Source organism: Thrips palmi, unplaced genomic scaffold, assembly GCF_012932325.1.
Source record: "Thrips palmi isolate BJ-2018 unplaced genomic scaffold, TpBJ-2018v1 HiC_scaffold_8, whole genome shotgun sequence".
In the NCBI taxonomy this organism is placed as follows: Eukaryota; Metazoa; Arthropoda; class Insecta; order Thysanoptera; family Thripidae; genus Thrips; species Thrips palmi.
This window is the reverse complement of record NW_023144635.1, coordinates 1,558,277-1,580,282: the sequence shown is the minus strand read 5'-3', so window position 1 is coordinate 1,580,282 and position 22,006 is coordinate 1,558,277. Positions and strand designations below refer to the sequence as shown.

The following is a 22,006-nucleotide window of genomic DNA, read 5'->3' as shown; positions in this document are numbered from 1 at the left end:
AATATACCCTGTACATACAGGGTCACTATAGGCAGGAGGTAAGCAGCGCTCCCCTCCGCGCGTGCGGGCGCGGGGTATTGCTGGCGTGGGGTAGTGCGGGCGCGGGGTAGCGCTCGCGATGCTTCCCCCACCACCCTCCAGCCGTCCCGATCCAAAACCTGTCTTCTGCTGCTGGCTAACAACAACAAAAGTTTATGTAAACACAAGGCTCAATTTAGATAAAATGGAGACGACCAACAAATTTAAGACGGATTTTAAATACTACAAACAAAAGTGCCCTTTACCTGACTTTTCCAAAGTTTTGGACTTTTCGAATATAAAGGAGGAGACTGGGTTGAAGGTAGTTTTAAGGTTAAACTCAATGCTATGTAGGTGATAATAAATGGATCTAACTGGATTGTTTTGTTTCGCATTTTATCACAGAGATTACATGCTGACATATCAGGAAAATTTGTTGAACGTGATAATGAAGAGGCCTTTGTCGCTGGTTTAATGATACCTCCATCAGAATGGGTCATGTACGAAGTGCTCGATAAACCAGGTGAGACAGTCAACGATAAATATTTATCAATAAAACTGTCAACTGTCACGTTTTTTTGGTTTCTTTTTTTAAATTTACCCTAACTTTCTTTTACAGGGTTATTGTTTATAAAAAATCCATTCAATGCCATTGGACAACGATATTGGATTTACCGATGTCTTAGGGACTACACACGCCGTCCAAATAGATTAAACATAGATGCACACCACATTTTAAACAAAAGTAACGAATGGTGGGATTCTTGTCAAGGGTAAGAGTAGAAATATAAAAATTTTAAAATTAATCTTTCATTTAAAATTATGACAACTTTTCTTGCCCTTAGAGACGATGAGCACAGCAAATCTCTGAATAGAAAACTCAGATGGGCTACCATGGGCTACCATCACAATTGGGACACAAAAGTAATTGATTCATTAAAAATTATTACCTAATTAAAACCAGACTATCTTAAAAACTTTTTCGTGCTTTTGTTTTAGGTGTACAGTGAAGACATGAAGGATCAATTTCCAACTGATTTGGCTGATTTATCAAGATATGTAGGGAGGATCATTGGTTTCCAGGATGATTTCAGTGCTGAGGCTGCAATAGTCAACTTTTATCACTTCGATTCAACTCTCTCTGGTCACACTGACCATTCAGAAATGAATATGACTGCTCCTCTATTTTCTTTCAGGTACGATGTGCAGTAAGTAATTTGGTTCTATAAAATAGGACTTTACCTTTTGTGAACAGGATTTATGAAATATTTTGTGTATTTTACAGCTTTGGCCAAACTGCTATTTTCCTACTTGGTGGTCCTTCATTAGATGTTGCTCCAACAGCAATGTACATAAAGAGTGGTGATATAGTTATAATGTCAGGGCATAGTCGAAAATGTTACCATGGAATTCCCAAAATAGTTCCTTCTAAGGAAGCACCATGGAACATGGATAATATTTCTCCTTTGGCTGATTGCAATTTTCATTCTAGAACAAGTGAGGAAAATGAAGAGTTTTCTCCCAACCCTCCTTGCAAACGGTCAAGAGTGGAAAGCTCTGTCCAGTCTGAGATTATTCAAAATCTTTCATGTGAAAAGTTCTGGAAACCTTTCTGTAGGTACATTGAGCACTCTAGAATAAATATGAATGTTAGACAGGTGTTGTTTAAAGGAGATAAAGCATTAGATAATAAAGGCACCTGACAGTTGATATATTTCAAACCAATCTACAAGGCAAATTTATTTTATACCTTCCTCTTCTTAATATTTTTTTCATTAGATTGATATTTTCTTTTTCCAAAATTATGTTTTCCCATTGTTTTACCTTCTTCTCCACTCGAAGATTGAACCTTTATTTTCTTCCTGACTCTTTGTCTGTTCGCACTGTCTGCATCCTAATAGGCAGAAATTTACATATTAGTTAAATTATCACAGCCAAGCAATTTTCTACTGCTGATGAGACTTACCTCCGAATTAGTCCTAATAGGACACTCATTTTTCTTGTGGCCAGGTTTGTGGCACAAAAAGCAACCAGCTGGCTTGAAGTCACCACATTTGTGGTCCGGAAGGCAGCACCGTTTGCATTCTTTGCAGTGCTTCCAAGACGGCTTCACACATCTAGCACATCTATCACAATGTACATATGTTCGGCCATCCTTCATGGGAGGACAAAACAAGGAGTAATGAGGAACTGCCATAAATTTGCATTGAACAGGAAAAAGAAGGCTGGGAGTCCTTAATTTACCTTTGACGTGCAACTACTACATTTAAAGCAATGTTTATTTTCTGAGCTAACCCACTTCTCACAAAAATCACAGAACCTGTAACCCTCTTCTTCAGGCAAAGGAAGCTTGGAAGGAAGTATGTTGGTAAATATTCTGACTGGGGATCCATATTTACGACCCTTATGACCTATAACATCAAAGGAAGCTTTCATTATTGAAGCAAATGAATTGCTGACATTGTAATTATATGAACATTATTTTCTTTGTTAATTTACCCTGCTGGAAGAGTGGGTGGTTGTCATAATCTACTTTATAGTCCAGCATTGACATACTAGGGTTACTATCTAATATCATGGGCTCCATAAAATATGGAAATATCCACATCACTGTCACAAGAGATACGTATTATTATTTATTATTGCAAGAACTAATCAAGGTAAAACGTCAACAGCAGAAAAGTCACAATCGCACACCAAAACTTACAGGACAGGGCACCATTTCTATCCGGATGCAACTCCTTGTGAAACACATCAAGACGTTGGAATGTATAAACAAGCGGTTCTGCACGTCCCCCAAAAGGAGGGTCTGTCACAATCGCCAACTCATTCTCTCCTGCCTGCCTCATAAATTCTAGAGTTGAGGTTTTTCCTTCATCCTCCAAAAACCAATGGCAGTTAAAAGCATTGAACCACGAGAATTCTTTGTCTCCATAAAACTGGTGCTGAAAGGGAAAGTCACCCAAATGACAGTTCACTAAGTTTCGGTAAAACGTGATAGGAACCTCACAAACTACTCACATATCGATGGTCAAAATCCAACAACAGACTTTTCATGTCAGAGGAGTGAGTGGCCCGTACAAACTCGTGTATTCGGGGCGCCCCTATGCAAAGCACAGAACGAATTCCAGCACTGCGCAACATATTAACGATGGCCTGGGTTGACCGCTTTGCAAAAAGGTATTGGGCTTCCTTCTTTGCACTTTCCAAAGGCTTCATGATCTGTTTAAGTCAAACACAAAAGACAAACATATTTATCATTGAGACACATAGTTCCGGTTGTATTTGAAACGTCGACCTGCTTCCCGCCTTCTCCCACGTATGAGAAACGTGGCAGACAAAAGAAGGATGAAAAGTTATCTATCTTTGTAAAATGTTTACGTTCGTTTCTCCTGCTTTTAGAACAGCAAAATGTGGATAAGCAAGTTCCTGAACTGACCTCTGTCAAGAGAAAGGGCAGAGAAGTGTTGCCGAGATCGACGGCGAACAGCTTCCATTCATCAACGCCTCCATAACCGAGAAACAAGAATGACTCTACCGACCTGTCTGCTAGTTGGCCTATGTTTTTGTTCCATTCTGGCCGTGATTTCTGCTAATTCTGAATTTTGTGCAGCCGGCCAGCAAAAAAATGAGGGAAATTGTGGGAAAGAAACTGAAGACAAGACATCATTCTCGTCTGCCATTGCTTCGCGCTATCTTCTTTATGATGTAAATCCACCTGAAGGGTTCAACTTGAGACGTGATGTTTACATGCGATTGGCAATCTTTGTACGGAGCATGAAGAAAGAGGGCAATTGGAAATTGGTGCTGCCCCCTTGGGGTCAGATGTATCACTGGCAGTCTTCGAATGTAGGAGAGCAAACAAAACTACCTTGGAGAATGTTCTTTGATGTGCCAAGTCTCCAAAATTTTGCCCCTGTGATTGAAATGGAAGAATTCCTTGCTACAGTTAGTAAAGGGAAGGCAACAATTGAAGAAGTGTATGTACTTCAACATTACAAGGATATGTGGGATGAAGGCAGAGAATGGAAAGACCGATGGGATATTGAGAGGTGTGCTGATAGTATTCCCTACACGAAAGTTGGCAAAGTGTATAAGGGGCCTTTTTGGACGTATGACAATGTCACAGCGCAGAAAGTGGCCTGCTTGTCTTTCCAGGGGCATGCATCTCTACTCAAAGAGTTTCTGAAAACAAACAAAGCAAAGTCAGTCATGATCGATCATGCTGAGGTGGCTTTGCATGACTCCTATGGGGATCGCACCTACTGGGAGGCTCGGCGTAGCATGCGGTTTGCACAGAGTTTAGTTGAAATAGCGAATACATTCCGTAAAGATCATCTGCATTCATCTGATGAAGAGGACGGAATACAACGCCCTAATGATTGGAGAAAGGAAACTCAAAGGAACATAGCTGGAGGAGGACCTTATTTGGCTGTTCATCTGAGAAGGAAGGACTTTCTTTGGGGGCGTTCAAAAGAAGTGCCTGATCTCCGATTTGCTGCAAAACAGTTAGAAGAGCAAATGGAGAAATTGCAGTTAAAGACAATTTTTGTAGCTTCAGATGCACCAAAGCCAGAGTTTGCGGAGCTTAAAACTCATCTGTCAAAATATAAAGTACTACGTTTTGAGCCTACCCCAACAATAAAGTTCAAAATAAAAGATGGAGGGGTAGCAATCGTTGACCAGATAATTTGCTCTCATGCTAAATATTTTATTGGAACCTATGAATCTACATTTTCTTTTCGGATTCAAGAGGAAAGAGAAATTATGGGTTTTCAAAGAAACATGACATTTAACCGCCTGTGTGGAAGGCAAGAGGGCACTCCCTGTGCACAGCCAACTCAATGGCCAATTGTTTTTTAATAAAACTTAGAAATATGCTCAAGTGATATTATACTTAATTTCATGCAATAATAGGGTGTTAAACCAAAGAAACTGTTTATCTAAGACTGAGGTAAAGCTCAAGTTAAGTAATTTAAATGGTATAAGACGCACAATAAATGAAACTACATTGCCCCAAAAAATAATTATTAATTCATTAATTAATACTGTTAGATCTCCTGTTTTCAATGTTTTTCCTTAATTATTCCAATTTTAATACTGTATCATGCTTCTAAATTTTAATAGTTATGTCTGTACTCAAATTTAAAGCACAACTGTAACATTTAGGTTTTGTAAGTTTGCACTTCCAATCATTGTCATAGTGAACTAAGATGAGAGTTGATCAAATGTAATATATGCTAGTACAAATAATGCTATATGAGAAAGAACAGAATTTTTCTGCTCATTTCCCAGTGATAAAATGCCATATCATTCATTGTTTTAGATAGACTAATAAAAATGAATTTCATTGACATCCTGAGTGGTACTCTTCCTGTCTTGTCCTCTCAATGTATTGGTAAATAGAATCAGTGCAGTAGTAAAATTATGCAATCCCTTACCTCTGAAGGATGAGAAAGCTGATAGTCAGAAATTTTATCTGTAACATCATGATCAGCATGGCTACTCCTTTCTTCAGACGTTAGCAACAGATTGCAGGAATGACAGTAGCTCCGGTCTTTGGATTGAATTTTACGGATCTTCTCTAATCTGCAAACTTAAAAAATTATAAAAAAAACTCCTGCTGGCCCAATATTTCAAAAAGTTGGGATTAAAGCTTTACCGTTCCGATAGCTGGCGACGGTCAATGGAGGGCAGGATGTGCTTTCTCCTTGTGTCCCAATGGGCCTGCTTCTGTGATGTCCACTCATCTCCTTGCTTTAGAAAAAAGTTACAATCTTTCCTGTCTCGACATGCTGCACATGCATAAAACTTTTGCTCCTCTCCGTCAATTGTTCGCTTGAAGAGAATAGTTGGTCCTGTTCATCAACAGGCAAAATAACATCAACACCCAAACTAACAGAAATGATAGGTACTAGATTTCAAGAATAATTACTCTTTGAACACACCATGGGGACAGCTGGGATTATTTTCTATCCCATCCAAAATAACTTGGACCCCATTAGAACCCTCCATGAGAGAAGAAGAGGTTAGAACGGAACATGCAGTCTGACGAACGACTCCACATCAACGCCAGGTATTTGCCTGGATATGCACAGTTGTTTGCGTTCAATTACAGGACACTACTGGATTCTAGGGTGAAACAGTGCAGAATAACCAATGTCAACATGTCGCTGGCAGACGGAGACGAACGAGCATGTGCGCCGCCATTGTTGTTTACTCTCGGGACGGGGCTGCCGCTCGCTGCTCGACGAAAAAAGAAAACAAGGGGACCTTTTCAGCGGCGAAAGTGCAACAAGATTCACAGTTATTCAAAGTCATAGAGATTTGAGATCAGAAACAAAATGTGTCGCTCTTGTCTTTCTTGATTTCGAACTGCTCCACTCGTCTGGGAAATGGCGGCACTGCAACGCATGGCGGGCGTTTTCAAACGGTGCGGGGAAACGGGCGAGCCGGGGGAATCCAAAGGGCGAGAGTGCGGGGGCCGGGGGCACTGGGCACACGCGGAAGAGCATGGCGAGGCTGGGTGAAGGCGAAGCCCTGGCGAAGCCTTGCAGTCCCTGCCAGGAGAAGATTTCGTGAGTAATCCTGCGCGATCCGCGAAGCGACGCTCGCAAAGCGAACGCCCCGAGGACCAAACGATTCGGCGAAAAGAAGGGGTTGCTTTAAGATAAGACGAACGGCATCACAATTAATCGGCGTCTCTTTTTCTGTCACTTGTCTTTCCGATTGCTTGCCGGCTATTGTCTGATGCAACATTGCATGCGTCTTGCGGGGCAGTCATTCAATAACAAAGGCATATAAATAATACCAACGTGACGTCAACGGGCATGTACTTGACTTCCAGATGCCACCCCGATTGCGCTGGCGAGCCGCAAGTGGAGGGGGTCCCTTCACACTAACACACGCGCGACGTCGACGTCGGCGAAGGGGTGCCATTTTTTGTTTCAAAAGGCGCTGACGCCGGATATCGAGGGCCCCGGCTAGCCCCGGCAAGCCCTGGCAAGCCCTCCGACTAGACTCGGAACGGAGAGGAAGCGGCGCGGCGGCGGCCCTACACGCACAAGTGCGACCTTTGCCTCCTAAATCGCGTTATGAAAAATTCATGCGCCGCCGCGGCGCGCCGCGCTGCCATGGGGCCTGGGAGGATAGACCAGCACGACCAGCTCGAGGGGAAGGAGTTTAACCTTGGTCTGAGCTGCGCGCTGCGGCGCTGCTGCCGAAGTTGAAATGACTCATGGCTTTCTACAATAGACGACTTGAGCTAGGCGCAAGAAGAGGAAGAAAAGACCTTCCCGAACATGGCGGCCGGCCCCTCATTGGTCCTAGCAGCCGACGGCGGCCGTCCGCCATGTTCGGGAAGGTGTTTTCTTCCTCTTCTTTCGCCTAGCTCAAGTCGTCTATAAAACGAAAGGAAAACAGAGCGGGCGGACGACGCCACAGCGCGCCACACAGTGGAGTGGAGGGCCGCGTGTTTGCTTTGCCGGCGGACTTCCCTCCGCACCTTTGTCTTGTGTGACTTGGCTGGACTTGGCGGCCCGGCCGGGCACGGCGCGGCGCAGAACGGCGTCCTCTCTCTGATTGGCGACGATAGGCCCTGGGGGGCCACCCGCCCCGCCCCGCCCGTCTGCATCCATGACCTAACGACACGGCCGCACGGCCCTGCTGACACAAGCCATTCTAAAATTAAACCGCCCTCTCCGATTGGCCGCGGCCGCTCGAGCTAAACTTGGCTGGAAGTTTGGACTTTCTCATGAAAAGGCGGCGGTGGGTTTCGTCACGGCGGCGTCACGGCGTCACGGCGCGCGTCATGGGGCGATCTCCTTTCCCGCCACTTCCTTGTGCAATTAGGTCACCGGTTGCTCATCGCACTCGTGGTCCGCGCCGCCATGGCGCCGCTATCGCCGATTCGGAAAAAACCTCGCAAAAAGGGAGAAACACTATCGCGCTTTTTCCTGCGGCTGCCTTCCCTTTCCGGGGTGCGACTCGGACTGCACCGCCATCGGGAGCGAGACAGCGAGACGAACCGGTGGTGCGGGTCAGTGCTGCAACTTGAGCAGGCAAAAGTCCCCACTAAATGCACCAGAGTCGATAGGGTTGCCAACCTCAGCCAGGCTACAACTCCTTCATAGCAAAGCCAGGATATTTCCTCGAAGGCAGGCTTCGGTTGGCAACCTTCTCGACCGACTGAGGTGCATCGTGTTTTGCCTACTTTTGTGGCAGCACTGTGCGGCGTAGGAAAAGGGGGGGGGGAGCAGGGGAATTCCCTCACAGCACCGGTGGCATGCCCCACAGTGCCCCGCAGCCGGTGGCGTTTAGCGCGGTTTAGCGCCCCAACCTGCCTGACTGAAAAACCAAGCACCGCGCGCAAAGAAGACGGTGTGGGATTGTAAAGTTTTTGCGACAGTGTGCCGTTCCCCAAGGCGCGCCCACTTGTCGCGGGCCCCGATGACCTGGTGAGCTGGCGCGGGTACGCACGAAAAGCCCCCCGGCACCGCGTGCAAGGCGTGCACCGCGTGGGCATTCAAAATAAAGCAACTATTCATAGACTCCACTTATCGCGTTGCTCATCGCGGTGGCCGCCTTCGGCCGCGCCGTCGCTATCAGGGGCTAAAACCCGAAACCGAGCCGAGCGCGCTCGGCAAACCGAAGGGAGGCTCTGGCCGCTTATCGCAGGTTCAGGAGCCACGCCGTGTTGACCTGGCGGCGGCAGCGCCAGGCTAGAGTCTAGGCCAGGCCGGGCCTGCCAGGGCAGCGCCGTGCCGCCGGCATGAGGCCCAGCACGTGTGGGAAGCGTTGCACAAATTTGGAAAACCGCCGATAGTCTCAAAACAATAGTCCGGAGGGCGCAGTGGGATTCAAGGTCAACGGCAGGCGGGGCTCGCTCTTGCCCTAGTGTGCACGGTGCCGCGCGGCGCCGTGCTGGCCGTGGAGGTCGAGGCCCAGACCGGGCGGCCTGTGGCGGCCTGTGGCGGCCGACACCCTCGTCGGGGCCCTCGTGGCGGTAGTACACTGTACAGCCAGCGCGCAGCCAGTGCACCCCCGACGGGGCCGCCGGCCAGCGCCATGTGCCTCGGCCGCCTCGGCCCCGCGCTTTACCCCCGCGCCCCGCCGGCGACGCGGGCGACAGGCGACGCAACGTGCTGGATCGTTCTTATAGACATGTGCGGAGGGGCGGCCGGGCATTCGAAGCTGTCATTCGGTGTGCAGTGCAGTGGGTTCCGCAGCGTTCCGGCCTTCCGCCGTCGAGGACGTTGTCGGCGTCCAGCGGGCATCAGGCGGCAGGCGTTGCCGGGAGCCCCCTTCCACTTCCACGGCGTCCACGCGGACCCTGGACCGGTCCGGCGACTCCGCGCTGCTCCGCGCCCCGCCGCGCCTCACCTCTCCGGCCGGGCTACCGCTTTTTGCCTTTTACCTCATCGCCGCGCCGCCGAGCAACCCGTCCAGCCCGCGCAGTGCGTTGCTGTTGCTGACCGCCGCGGCCGCCGAAACCTCTGGATCGAGTGGCAGTGAGTTCGCGGAGGACCACGCCAAGAGCACCGTCGCGAAGAGCAGAAACCCTAGCCGTCGCCATGCCCACGCTAGACAGGTGAGTGCTGCCGAGGGCCCCGAGGACGCGGCCTTGGCGTGGCGGGGCGTCGCGGCGACGCCGAGGCGGCCTCCGTTTCCCAAGCGGATTGGCCAAGCCAGGCCTTGAGCCAGGCCGCACGGCCGCCGCGCCGCATCACGTCACGGAATGCCCAGCCGCGCTTTAGGTTAAAGGCGAAACACTCGACGAAATGGCGAAAGTGTTGGCCTCGCCCTCATCCACTGTGTCTGCGCAGGGACGAGCCCGCCTTCCTGGCGGAGTGCGAGTCGGTGCTGTCCTCGGCGCCGTCGCCCGGAGCCAGCGGGGACTTCGGCAAGGACTCGCGGCTCAGCTCGTACGGCAGCACCAGCACCTCGTCCACCACCTCGCTGCCGGGGTCTAAGCCGCCCGCGCCGCCCGCCACCACACTGCCGAAGGTTGGTACAGTCCGAAAGTCCAGTCCGCCCGTCGTGTCGGCGCGTCGGCATGCCGCAGAAGGCGATGTGCCGCTGCTTGCATATGCAGAGCGCAGAGCGCAGAGCGATGCGGTGTGACTTCCGAACGCGCGCAAGCCGCAAGGTGCACGCGGTGCACGCGGTGCGCCGCGGACGCGGACTTTACGAATAAACAGTGGCGCCACGCGGCATCACAATAATGTAAATGAAAAACGCGGCGTCGGCGGGGCGGCCCTGGGGTGGCCTCGCTGCCTCGCTGCCTCGCTGGTCCGCGTCATGACGGCGTCCCCGCGGCGCGGAGCCGGAAGCCAGGCGAGCCGAGCGGTTGACGGCGAGGTTAGCGGCGATAGCGCCCCAGGCCGGGCATGCGGGCGATGCAGATCGCAGCATTGTTTTTATTCCGTCTCTCTCTCCGTCTCCCTCGCACACTCAGTCTCCGTCCCTATGGCGTCACGCCACGGCACGCCGCGGACCGAGGACGGGGCGCCTAATCTCTGCGATGGGCATGAATACGGCATGAAGCCGCCCCCATCGGCCGCAAGCGCCGCAAGGGCGGGCCGAGGGCCTGCAGCCTTTATCGCTGCGCTGGACCAGAAGCCTGGACCGGAGGCAGAGGCCCGGCCCAGCAGGGCCCAGCCGAGATCATGGGGCAGCCGGACCAGAAGGCCGAGCCGGCCGAGCCAGGGTCCGACCTTTGGGGACAGGCCGTAAACGGGATCGGGCTTTGTCCTCGCCCTCAAGTCATGGCGAGATTAAGTTCGCCTCGGAGGGGATGAGGTGGGGAGGGGTGACCTGTTCGCGGATGCTTCACGGGCCGCCCATGACGCCGTGCTCCTTGTGTTCCAGGACCTCCAGGACCCCGAGCAGTGGGCGCTGCTCGGCGCCGTGCTGCCGCCGCCGGGCGGCTGGGCCAAGTCCAGCATCCCGCCGGGGCTGACGGCCGCGGAGGTGATCCCGCTGGCGCAAGACCCGTTCTGGTGCCGGCTGCGCGCCTGCTTCATGGCCCTGTTCTGGGTCATCATGGTGGCGTTGCTGGCCTGCGTCGTGGTGATCGTCGTCAACGACCCCAAGCCCTGCGGCGTGCCGCGGACGCCCGTCCTGCCGCCGCAGCGCAGCCTCAACGTCAGCCTGCCCCTCGCCGCCATGCCCGTGCTGCAGGTCATGGCCGCCTCGCGGTACTAGCCCGCCGCCCCGTCCACGTCATCGCCATCGTCATCGTCACCCTCACCCCCATCGACGGCAAACATCTGTGATAAATTAGTAGAAGACTCGTCATTGCAGTGACCAAGTGCGTTTGTGATTGTTTACGCGTGTGTGCGTGTTTGTCTGCCTGCGAGCGTCCCTCTTGTCTGATGGCCGGCCGGCCCGTCAGCGCCTTCGTCACCAGCAGCAGGCGTGCCGCAACATGGCGGCGATACCCCGCGCGGCCTAGAGCGCTCTGTGCGCGGAGTATCGCCAACAGTGCTGCACGGCACGGGGCATCGCCGGCGTATCGTTTTGGAGATTTGGAGGTGGCCGTCAAGCACACTCACCTCGGCGCCCTCGCCCTGGGCTATGTCCACGACCACGTCCCCGACCACGTCGCGCAAACACGTGCCGGCCGGCCTTCCCCGGGTCGGGTCGGGCCGCGGGAACCGACCAAACGACGCACCGAGCGGCGAGCCGAGCAATATGTGATGCTTACTGTGTAGCGCGTTCTGTGTCCGAGTGTCAATACTTGTAGTCAATTGGAATAAATGTGATTGCCTCTGTACGCGCGCCATGCGGCTTGAACCAATACCCCCGACCTCCACGGCCACGACCGCCAACGCGACGCGCGGCCCGAAGGCCCGAAGACCCGAAGCAAGTCGTGGTGCAGCCCGGGCCTGCCGCCTCCGGCCTGCAGTTCGGCGGCTGCACCTATTGAATGCGGAATGAGGCTTGTTTTACTGGCGCCCCCAGCCGCGCCGCGTTGTTGCTCTCGGCCCTCTCGGCTCCCAGTCGCGCCTTCTCGGCCGTTTTGGCCGTTTGGACCACACGAGCCGAGCCGAGCCGAGCCGCGGTGGGGACGGGGCGGAGCCGGGCGGAGCAGAGGGTGGACTCACTCTGCTCTCCGCACATTGAAATGAAGGCCACGCGGCCGGGCGCGCAAAAACCTTTTTACTCCACTGCCATACGCTAGCCCCCCCCCCTCCCCCCCCGCGGGCCGCCAAGGAATGTCGGGCGCGAGATAAGAGAATTGGGGGAAGCACACACGAAGCTCGACGCGCCGCCGGGAGGAACGGGCCGAAATGAAAACATTAAAACTGGCGTACGAGCCGAGCCGCCCGACACACGAGAGACACGAGAGGCAGCGGCTACGACTGCCAAACAGAAAATTTGTCCGGCTCAACCGCCGCGTGACTCACTCACTGCCCCCGGCCCAGGGGATGTATGCCTCTGACTGCACTCAGCTTTGTCTCTCTCCGTCTCTCTCGCACCTAGGGGGCGTCCCATAGGTGCGAGAGAGACACAGCGACGAATGCACTGTTCCCCGCCGGGAGGGGAGGCAGCCCAACGGGCACGCGCGTGCAGCACAGCGGCGGCTGTTGCGACTCCAGAGAGCTCGGACCGCTCGGGTCGCTGTCGCTGGAGTGACACTGGAGTGACACTGCAGTGAAGGGTGCAGGCCCAGGCGGAGGAATCCGAGCCGGAGGAGGATCATTTGTGGAGGGCCGGTCCAGCTCGGAGTGCGCGGCCAACCCCGCCGGCGACAGGCAGGAATGCCTATGGAACCGTCCCTTTCTGGTCCGCGTCTCGCCTCCCGGTCCATTCCTTGTCCGCTTCAGACACGCTTCCAGTCCGCTTTAGACACGCTTCCAGTCCGCTTTAGACACGCTTCCAGTCCGCTTTAGACACGCTTCCAGTCCGCTTTAGACACGCATCCAGTCCGCTTCAGACACGCTTCCAGCCCGCTTCTGACCCACTTCCGGTCCACTTCCGGTCCCTTCCGGTCCTTGAGAGCACGGTAACAACGCCGCGTGTTTGCCTCCGCAGCTCAAAGTGAGCCGAAATTGGTTTACCGTCACCCCGCGGCGTGGCACAGGCACTGCTGCGCGGTGCGCGGCGTGCGAGACATGGCGGTGTGAGCGGCATTCCCCTCGCGGGGCTGCCGTGGCTGCCTGGGCTGCCTTGGCGGCGGCGGAGGGCTCAAGTCGACGCGACTCAGTAAAGTAACGTCGCACCGCGACTGCCACCTCGGCACCGTCAAGGCCGTCAAGGCCGTCCCCGTGCTCGCCGATCCGATCCACCCCCTCCCCCTCCTCCGAAACCGTACCGGCGTTTATTCCAGCATTTCACTCGCTCACTGGCCGCTGGGGAAAAAGCGCGGCGCTGCTGCAGCGAGTGCCGAAGCGCCGGGCTCATGGACCTCATGGAGTCGCCTCGGCGGCGGGGTGGCCATGGAGCTTGATGCCGCGCAGCGCGCACAGCTTGATGCGATGCAGAAAGCGGCCCGGCGGCCCGGCGGCGCGGGACCCAATAACGCGCGGCCGAACGGCCAGGCGGTGGCCATCAGGATGGCCATCAGGCTGCAGAGCTGCGTCCGCAGTTTCTTCAGAAACCTCTCACTTTGCCGGAAAGAAGCGGCAGCTGGGAGCGGGGCGGGGCGGGGCACAGTGGGCCAGAAGACCGGTGGAGGCGGCCAAAACTCTAGACGCGTTTTGAGCTCCAGAGTTGCTAAACAGGCCTCGAATCGAACGTGTGACCCGACCAATGGATTCCTCGTTCGGAGAGCAATACATTGGTAGGGTCACACGTTCGGTTCGAGTCCTGCTTAGCGACTCTGGAGCTCAAAACGCGTCTAGAGTTTCGGCCGCCTCCACCGGTCTTCTGGCCCACTGTGCGGGCTGGGCGGGCCTTTGTTGGGCTGGCCGGCGCGCGGCGTGTTCGCGCTAAAAACTCTCATAAGGAACACCCCACTCCGCAAGGGCCATTCTATTCCTTTCTCTCCCAAGTGCAGTCGCCACTGATTTCTACCCCGCCCCCTCCCCGCCCCCCGACACAGCTCGCCTTTGTCGTATCGCATCCCTCGGCCTTGCTCGCAGATACTCCCCAGCCGCGGGACTCTAGGGAATCCGAGAAGGCCACAGCGCCACAGCGTTGGCGCCGGCCCCACCGCCATGGCGTGCCCGTGCCACCCTCTGGAAGATGCGGGCGACAAGTTTTTCTGGCCGCCTATCCTCGGGCAGAGAGATAACACGATGCGAACATTTTAGTCTTCGCCGTACTACAACACCATGGAACCTGTTAATGAAATGGCCGGGGGCACTTGGGCCAAACGACTTAAAAAGAAGCAGCCCTCGCCGCGCCGCAGTCCAGCTCCAGTGCAGCCTCCGTGCGCACCAGACCACGGTAAGCTTCAGCAGCCGCTCCAGCAGTAGAAGCAGCGCGCTGACCGGAGCGACGCCGAGCCGGGCCGAGCGCCCGTCGAGTCGAGGGTAGGCAATCCTGGGCGACAGGGCTGCGCCTCGGCGCCGTGCTGGCCTACCATCCAGGCGGACTGGCCAGCCGCCCTCAGGTTTTCATTTCATCAAATTGCGCCTCTTTTTTCCTGTGCCGGAACTGTGGCGCGCCGCCGGGTCAAGGATGAGGAGGCCGTTGGGAGGAAAAGTGCGGCGAGTACGAAATCATGTTCAGCTTAATAAAGTGCGGCGGCCGCGCGCCCCGCCCCGCCTTGCCAGGCCTGTGTCGCCCATCAGCGCTAACGGCGCCGCGCCGCTTCCGGCAACGCAAAGCCATCACTGCAATGGGCCGCACTTTCACTTTCATATTTCGCTTTATTTTTTTCTGAAGGCCGACGGCAGGGCGACGGCATGGCGACGGCACTGGAGGGCGCGCTGATGCGCTGATAAGCCACGCCGGCCTCCGCGATCTGCCCCGCGGCGCCAGCAGCACGCCGCCGGGCGGCAAGCGCGCCAAGCGAGCCCATTTTCATTTTTTTAAAAATAAAAATTCGGGCGGCGCGCAGACTGCTGCGAGACAATAACCGTGCGAGGCGCGACGCCGCCGTCCGTTCCAATAATATCACTCCGTATCACGGGCTTTGGGGGCAGCCAGGCCAAAGCCCAGGCCCGGCCGGCCGGCCGACCAGCCGAGCGACCGACCCCGGTGTGCCCGGTGCGCCCCGGTGCCCGGGGGTGCTGCGCTGATGTTTAATTCAACTCGACCCGGAGCAGCGGGCCAAGCGCAAGGGGGCAGGCCTGGCCGGCGAGGGCCACCCGATGGGCCACCCGATGGGCCACCCGATGGGCCACCCGATGGCGCACCGCGTGCACCTGGTGCTTCACTTTCCTCTCGCAATGCATTGCGATCAAGGGCACTTCCCTTGCGCGGCGGCCAACGCAGAGGCGGCCATGGTGGCGGCCATGGTGGCGCCCCCAGCACCGCGTCTTGGCCGTGAGTTGTAAGCCGGCGCCGCCACGCCACGGCCACGCCACGGCCACGCCTGGGGCAGCGGCAGGCCCGCCGCGCCGGTAGGGATTTCAACTTTCGAGTCGAGTTTCGACGGCGGGGAGGTGCGGGGCGGCGCGGCAGAGGGCGGCGCGGACGATAACAATTATTCGGCAATCTCCTCTCCGCCGGGCGGGCCTGGCCGGGCCTGGCCGGGCCGTGGGCTGATGGCAGCCCGATGCTGCCCAGGGAGTAAATCTTGCGGCCAAAGTAATTACTGAACAGAGCCGGCGTGTGCATGCTGGTCGTGCTGGCCGCGCTGGCCGTGCTGCCGTTCACTGCGCGGAGACGGCGGACGGCGGCCCCCCGCCGCACCCTGACGGACGCCAAGAAGACTGCCGTCGCCAAATAAATACAGCTCTGGCCGCTGCGCTGGGCTGCGCTGGGCTGCGCTGGGCTGCGCTGTGTTGCGGTGTCGGAAGCAGCAGACTGATTCCGAGGGTCCATTCCGTCGCTCTGTCTCTCTCGCACTCACGGGGCGTTCCATATCGGTGCGAGGGAGGCAGCGCGATGGAAAGGACCTTCGGAGTTAGTCTGCAAGGCCCGGCCCCTAGCTGCCCCCGGCCTGGCCACCGCGGCCTAGCGATAATATTTGGCGCGAAAATATTGTCTGTGACAATATGGAGTATGGAGCAGAGGTGTGGTGGCGGCGGCGCTAGGCGGCGCCGCGCACGAGGATCACTCTGTGCTATTCCATTCTAGATACGCTCTGTTTCCTCTCACAGCACGGCTCGGGGCGCGGTGGGGCGTGGCCGGGCGTCGCAGCGGGGCGTTGCGGGGCGGGGCGTGGCGGGGCGGGGCGGGGCGTGGCGGGGCGCGGCGGCGTGCCGCGGCCTCCTGTGTTTGATGAAGGGCGCCAAATCGAAGGCAAAGATTTTGCCCGGCGAAATGGCTCTTGCCGTCGGCGCCGCGTCCCGCTGGCTCCGCGCTCGGCCCGGCCGGGCTCGCTGGCTCCGGCTGGCTCGGCCGCCGTCCAACAACACTGGGCTAATAATGGCCTCCTCGTCTCGCCCTCGCCGCGGCCATGGCCGTCGAGACCCCCACGGCCCACGGCGCCGGAGTGTGGGCGCTGCGGACGGTGCGGACAGGCGCGGTTCTCTTGAAGCCCCGAGCCGCGCAATAACTTTTGAAGCGAGCCGCGCTCATTGGGTGTGGCCGGGGACCCCGGCGGGGATGCGGGGCACGCGGGGCACACCCAGCCATCAGTTAGGGGATGAGCGGCAGAGCAGTGGCGAGGATACACAGCCCGCCTCGGCGGCAACCACCCCGCCCCGCCACGCCAGAAATAAAGTCGAGCCGGCATCCAAATGACTTGTTTAAATTACTTTCAAATTACTCTCTCGTCCGGGGAAAATGAATAGGTTAATGTAATATTAAGGCCCCCCACCCCCCGGCGGTGGCGCGCCGCGCCTAGCGAGCGGAGGGCGGCGGCCCGGCGGCTTGCGGGTCCCGTCCGCGGTTTCTGCGCTGCAGCCACGAGATATTAAGGGATTCAAGAATTTGTCGTGCGACGAGCCTCGGCTAGCCTCGGGCCGACGCGATGCCTGACAGCTTGAGGCTGCTTGAGGCCGGGGGAAGCGCCCCCAAGAGCCCCGTCCGGGCCCGGCCCGCCTGGCCCCGCCTGGCCCCGCCGGGCCCCGCCCCATCCAGGGCCCAGGCCCGGGCCAGGCCCATCCCGGCCCAAGGCCTCTGCTGTTTTTGTGCACTAATCTCGTGTGACGCAGTAAAGCAAGTCCCCCGGGTGGATTTGGAGGACGCAGCCGACGCAGACGCCAGGGCCTGGCCCGGCCCAGCGCCTCCGGCTCCGGCCCTCCGCCGGGGCCCCGCAGGGACTAGGCGCGCGTCAAGGCGTCAACTCCCCCGCGCCTCTTAGCCTCCACCATTTTCCGAATTTTGCATAATGAAGCCGACGTTTGCGCTGCTTCACTGTTTCAGAGATTCTCACTGCCGCCTTGTCGCCTTGATCATGGCCTGCCTCCGCGCCGTGGCCGTGCTGGGCCTGCTGGCGGTGCTCGGTGAGTAGACGTTGCCGACGGCGTCGATGGCGCGGTGCTGGCGCGGTGCGCGGCCCGGACGCACCACCCTTAATGACCAAAACACACTCCGCACTTGTTGCCCCCAGGCGGCGCGCTGGCGATCTCCAAAGCCGCCAGGAAATACTCTACGGATGTTAACTTCGTGCTGTACCTGTAAGTCCAGAGCGGAGCCCCCCAAGGGGGCCCCCTGCCCCTCCGAGGAAACTTGGGATGACTTTGAAATTACTCTTTGAATGTTTCCAGACCCAAGGGCGGCAACGTGACGGTGAAGGAGCAGGACGCCGCGTCCCTCGTGTCCAACCCGGGCTTCGACAAGAACCTGGTCACCGTCTTCTACATGCATGGCTACACAGAGACCCCGAGCAGCGAGAGCATTGCTGTCGTCTCTGACGGTACGTACATTACTTACCTCAGTTTGGTTTTCATTTCCTCTCCACTGTTTTTCAACGAATGCGATGCCACGTTTGTTAGAACGTGAATCTCGCCACGTTCGTTTGAACATGATGTCGCATTCTCACGAACGCGCACGTCATGATGTCACATTCGTTTAAATAAATAAAGACAGTGAAGAGGAAACCGAAAACAGAATAAGGTTAGAGCGAGTCAATTTACCTCATTCGTTTGAAAAACGCTGTCGGCGCTTCATCTAACGCGCTGCGTTTTTCTTAGCCTTCTTGAAGCGCGGCGGGTACAACTTCATCCTCGTGGACTGGAGCTCCTTCAACACGTTCCCCTACATCAGGGCCATCTACAACTTGTACCAGGTGAGGCTTGAGGCTGGCGGGCGGGGCGGTCGGCCTTCGTCCGGCCGTGCAGATACCCCCCGCCTGAGGGTCTCTCGGCCGCGGAGTAGTGACACGCGTCTGCCTTTGCTTGCTGCAGCTGCCTAAGCCCGTGGCGAACACCATCGAGGCCATGGTGAAGGCCGGCCTGTCGGAGAAGATGGTGTGGTTCGTGACGCACTCCATGGGGTCGCAGCTCGGCGGTGCCGTGGCCAGGGAGCTGGACTTCGCCGTGCCGCGCATCACCGGTAAGGTTTCCAGTCGGGAAGCAAAGCCAGCCAAGGCCTGGGAGAGAGTAGGGCGGGGCGGGTAGGGGGCGGGGGTGGGGTAGGGTGGATGGGGGTGGTGTAAGCAAAGACACAATGTCCCGTCGCCACATGACACCCGCACTGTCTGGCATGAGTGTTTATCGAAATGCGAGAGAGGAGCCGCGAAAATTCTTCCCGCCGCTTCTTTGCGCGCGCTGTTTCCTGTTTCGAGCTTCACCGAGCTTCACCGAGCTTTACCGAGCTTCACCAGCTTCACCAGCTTCACCGAGCCTCGTCGTGCTCTGGCCGTTTCGGCGAGGCGGCCAAGCCAGCACGCCAATTTGCCCATCTGCTGTGGGCAGACCACAAGCAAAAGAAAATCCGATTGAGCGAGAAAATGTGGTCAGTGCTCGTCGGAGCACGGCGAGCCGGACTGGCTTTTCTTGCTCTTCTCGCCGAACGGAGCCCAGCGGACGAGCACACTCGGTACGCGCCTCTCTGCGGTACTGTCACACTCGCTTCGCAATCAGTCCTCCACAAAAACGAGGGGGTGGGGAGGGGGGAGCCCTTAAGCTATCAATTCCCGTTCGAAACAAGAACAAAGAAGCCCCCTCCCCACGCTAGCGTAGCTACACCGTTTTAATGTCGAAATTGGTGGCCCGGCCCCAGCCTTGGACCCCGCCTGGCCCGGCTTCAACTTCCCGGACATCCCCAGCCTCAACAGCGGGGACGCTGAGTTCGTGGACGTGATCCACACGGACGCGGGCTTCTACGGCTTCGCCACCAGCGTCGGCCACATCGACTTCTGGCCCAACCGCGGCAAGCGCGTGCAGCCCAGCTGCCCGTCCATCCTCAAGGAGTTCGACAAAAGTGAGTGATCCACTGTGAGGTGTGACAGCGCGGGCGGCTCACAGTGGGCCAGAAGACGGGTGGAGGCGGCCAAAACTCCAGACGCGTTTCGAGCTCCAGAGTCGCTAAGAAGGTTTCGAACCGAGCGTGTGACCCCTTCAATGGATTCCTTGTTCGGAGAGCAATCCATTGGTGGGGTCACACGTTCGGTTCGAGTCCCGTTTAGCGACTCTGGAGCTCAAAACGCGTCTAGAGTTTTGGCCACCTCCACCCGTCTTCTGGCCCACTGTGCGGCTGGCGCTCCGGTTCGCACAGTGCGAAGGAAGCGGGTTCGCGCCCCACTCACGGCCCCTTTCATCCCGTTCGCAGGGTACTGCAGCCACCACATGTCCTGGCGCTTCTTCGCCGAGTCGCTGCTCAGCGAGGAGGCCTTCCCCGCCAAGGCATGCGGCTCGTGGAAGGACTTCGCCCAGGACGCCTGCAGCAAGGACGCCGCCGTCGCCTACATGGGGCTGCTCGCCGACAAGAACAAGTAAGCACCTCACACACACACACACACACACACACACACACACACACACACACGCGCGCGCGCGCGCGCGGAAAAGAGACGATGCGAAAGTAATGGTTCACTAATGGGGGTCTAGCAGCGCAAGCATCGCAACAGTGGTCCCTAACAAACGACTTATGCGATCTAGATAGGTTAGGATCCCCACTGGGGTCCGCCGGGGCGGTCGGGGCGGCCGGGGCCAGCGGGACTGGTACGTGCATGCGGCAATTTGTCACGCCGTGATGTACGAGTCGCGCCACGGCACGCCACGGCACGCCACGGCACGGCACGGAGCTATCCGAGAGCCGCGGATAAGCGGAGGAAGGGGAAATCACTAATTGGCCCATCGAGTGGCCCCCAAAAAATTGGCATTCGGCATCGCCGTATATTATTAATCCCGACTTGAGTTTTTGCCATGTTAATGTTTGACCCGCTGAAAAAGCGAGGAGGCCAGTTCTGCCGGAGTTTCGCTGCCTGCCTGCCTGGCTGTGGCGGTAGTTGCACGTTGGCCAAGTTGTAGACAGCGAGTGAAGCAGTCGCTAAAGGTGCCCTCTCTTTGTCCTCCGCCAGGAGCCTCTCCGGGAACTTCTACTTGACCACCAACTCCAAGCAGCCGTACGGCAAGCAGATGACCGGGCTCCACGCCACCGGCGAGAAACTGCAGGACGTCGTCCCCGAGGTCCTGATGGTCACCGACTGGGATATGGTGGACATGAAGCACGCACAATAAAATGGAAACGAGTGAAGGACCTTTGAGTTGAGCTCGAGTGTGAAGAACTCGAAAACCCAGTTTTCACGTTTGATGCGTTGCCGCGAGGCCGAGGAGGCCAGGCGTCACTTTCGGGCAAACTTTTGGGCCGAGACCTACGACGACGACAGGACGGGACGCAGGTGCTCCAGGCCGGCTCCAGGCCCTCTGCGACTGGGCCAATCTATTTTTGCAGTGCCGCCGCGACCTCCCCACCGCCACGCAGATTTCTCTTCCACCCGCAACACAATCGGCCGAGAAGCCTCGTACAAGTCAGCTGGGGGGAGGAGGGGAGATATTAAGGTTGGCCAAGGACTCTTCGTTACCGCAGTATTCTGTAATCCGCCACACTGGTTCATCGTGGGCCAGTTTTGCCCACTGGGTTGGCAGCACTGGCAACCAGTCCCGCGAGGCGGGCGGGGCCGCAGCAGGCGCGCAACCGTTCACCGCGCCTTGTCGGGGCTGTTTGCGATCCTCCGTCAAGTTTACAGCATCGCGCTGCTCACCTCGCGTCACGCCGCGTCACGCCGCCGCGAGGACTCCCCCGGGACTTGTTCCTCACTTTTCCAATGTAACTTCACGCATCACACTTGGGATGCCACCTCGCTGGCGGCGGAGTGGCTGATGAAACGGACGGCTTATAACGAACGGAAAGCGGCCGGGCTTCGTCTTTTCCGCAGCCCGCTCCCTGTTCGAGCCCCCCGGGGCCGTGGCGCGCTCTGCCCCGCCACGCCGCGCCGTGCCGGGGTGCTGCTGCGGGATCCCGTTTAAAACACGGTCTTGTTAAAGGGCCAGTTAGCGCGGGGCGGGCAAGGCGGGCGAGGACGGCAGCAGCTCATTTGACGCGCGGAACCCCCGCCGGCCCGCTCCGGGGACGTGTCCGGGACGCGTCGTCGGGGACGTGTCTTTGTCGCACCGCCACGTCGGCCGCGCCGACCGCAGCGACCCCCAGGCCCGGTTAATCATTTCGCGAAAAAAGGAGACAAAGGCGGGATTATCCTTCATTATTTTGGTGACTCTGGCCGCCTTGCGCGCCTTGCGGCTGTCGGCGTGGTGAATGGGGCGCTGGCACCGCGATGCCGCAGTTTACGGTGGGCGGCCGCGTCGCCGCGTCACGTGACCGCCGCCCCGCCCGACGCCACGCGACGCGTTGCGGAACGGACGGCCGTCGCCGGCAAGGGCGAGTTATGGGTCCGCGACGCCACGGCGACGCAGCGCCGCGCCCCGCAGCCCTCGAGCCCTGCAGCCTGCACTGCTAGTGCTGCTAGCCCTTTTGCTGTGTC

The 22,006-nt window shown here is 57.1% G+C and overlaps 5 protein-coding genes across 9 annotated transcripts; 4 read left to right on the top strand and 1 right to left on the bottom strand.

The window, feature by feature from the left end:
* Positions 1–116: 116 nt before the first annotated feature.
* LOC117653361 (nucleic acid dioxygenase ALKBH1) lies at positions 117–1,743 on the top strand. 2 transcript variants are annotated; one of them, XM_034398991.1, is made up of 6 exons: positions 117–340; positions 424–541; positions 638–791; positions 864–942; positions 1,018–1,226; positions 1,304–1,743. In XM_034398991.1, the coding sequence occupies exons 1-6, from the start codon at positions 119–121 to the stop codon at positions 1,719–1,721; spliced, it is 1,200 nt and encodes a 399-aa protein (XP_034254882.1). In that variant the 5' UTR covers positions 117–118; the 3' UTR covers positions 1,722–1,743. The 2 variants fall into 2 exon arrangements, with proteins under 2 accessions (XP_034254882.1, XP_034254883.1); XM_034398992.1 differs by having other exon boundaries at positions 120–340; positions 1,018–1,214.
* Positions 1,701–6,419, bottom strand: LOC117653358 (rRNA N6-adenosine-methyltransferase ZCCHC4). Of its 4 annotated transcripts, none has more exons than XM_034398989.1 (9): positions 5,954–6,419; positions 5,681–5,876; positions 5,460–5,614; positions 3,040–3,240; positions 2,726–2,963; positions 2,518–2,628; positions 2,263–2,429; positions 1,985–2,173; positions 1,701–1,912 (listed from the first exon to the last, which is right to left on the bottom strand). In XM_034398989.1, the coding sequence occupies exons 2-9, from the start codon at positions 5,766–5,768 to the stop codon at positions 1,763–1,765; spliced, it is 1,299 nt and encodes a 432-aa protein (XP_034254880.1). In that variant the 5' UTR covers positions 5,769–5,876; positions 5,954–6,419; the 3' UTR covers positions 1,701–1,762. The 4 variants fall into 4 exon arrangements, with proteins under 4 accessions (XP_034254880.1, XP_034254878.1, XP_034254879.1 ...); XM_034398987.1 differs by having other exon boundaries at positions 5,460–5,607; positions 5,954–6,417; XM_034398988.1 differs by having other exon boundaries at positions 5,967–6,417.
* LOC117653360 (GDP-fucose protein O-fucosyltransferase 2) lies at positions 3,402–5,380 on the top strand. Its single transcript, XM_034398990.1, has one exon. The coding sequence runs from the start codon at positions 3,547–3,549 to the stop codon at positions 4,879–4,881; it is 1,335 nt and encodes a 444-aa protein (XP_034254881.1). The 5' UTR covers positions 3,402–3,546; the 3' UTR covers positions 4,882–5,380.
* A 2,798-nt stretch (positions 6,420–9,217) lies between the features above and the next one.
* On the top strand, positions 9,218–11,794 carry LOC117653365. Its single transcript, XM_034398999.1, has 3 exons — positions 9,218–9,607; positions 9,843–10,023; positions 10,888–11,794. Exons 1-3 carry the CDS (start codon positions 9,591–9,593, stop codon positions 11,221–11,223), a joined length of 534 nt encoding a protein of 177 aa, XP_034254890.1. The 5' UTR covers positions 9,218–9,590; the 3' UTR covers positions 11,224–11,794.
* A 5,661-nt stretch (positions 11,795–17,455) lies between these two features.
* Positions 17,456–20,705, top strand: LOC117653478 (pancreatic triacylglycerol lipase-like). Its single transcript, XM_034399165.1, has 8 exons — positions 17,456–17,525; positions 17,633–17,699; positions 17,790–17,938; positions 18,216–18,310; positions 18,429–18,576; positions 19,246–19,446; positions 19,795–19,957; positions 20,546–20,705. Exons 1-8 carry the CDS (start codon positions 17,477–17,479, stop codon positions 20,703–20,705), a joined length of 1,032 nt encoding a protein of 343 aa, XP_034255056.1. The 5' UTR covers positions 17,456–17,476.
* The last annotated feature ends 1,301 nt before the right edge of the window (positions 20,706–22,006 follow it).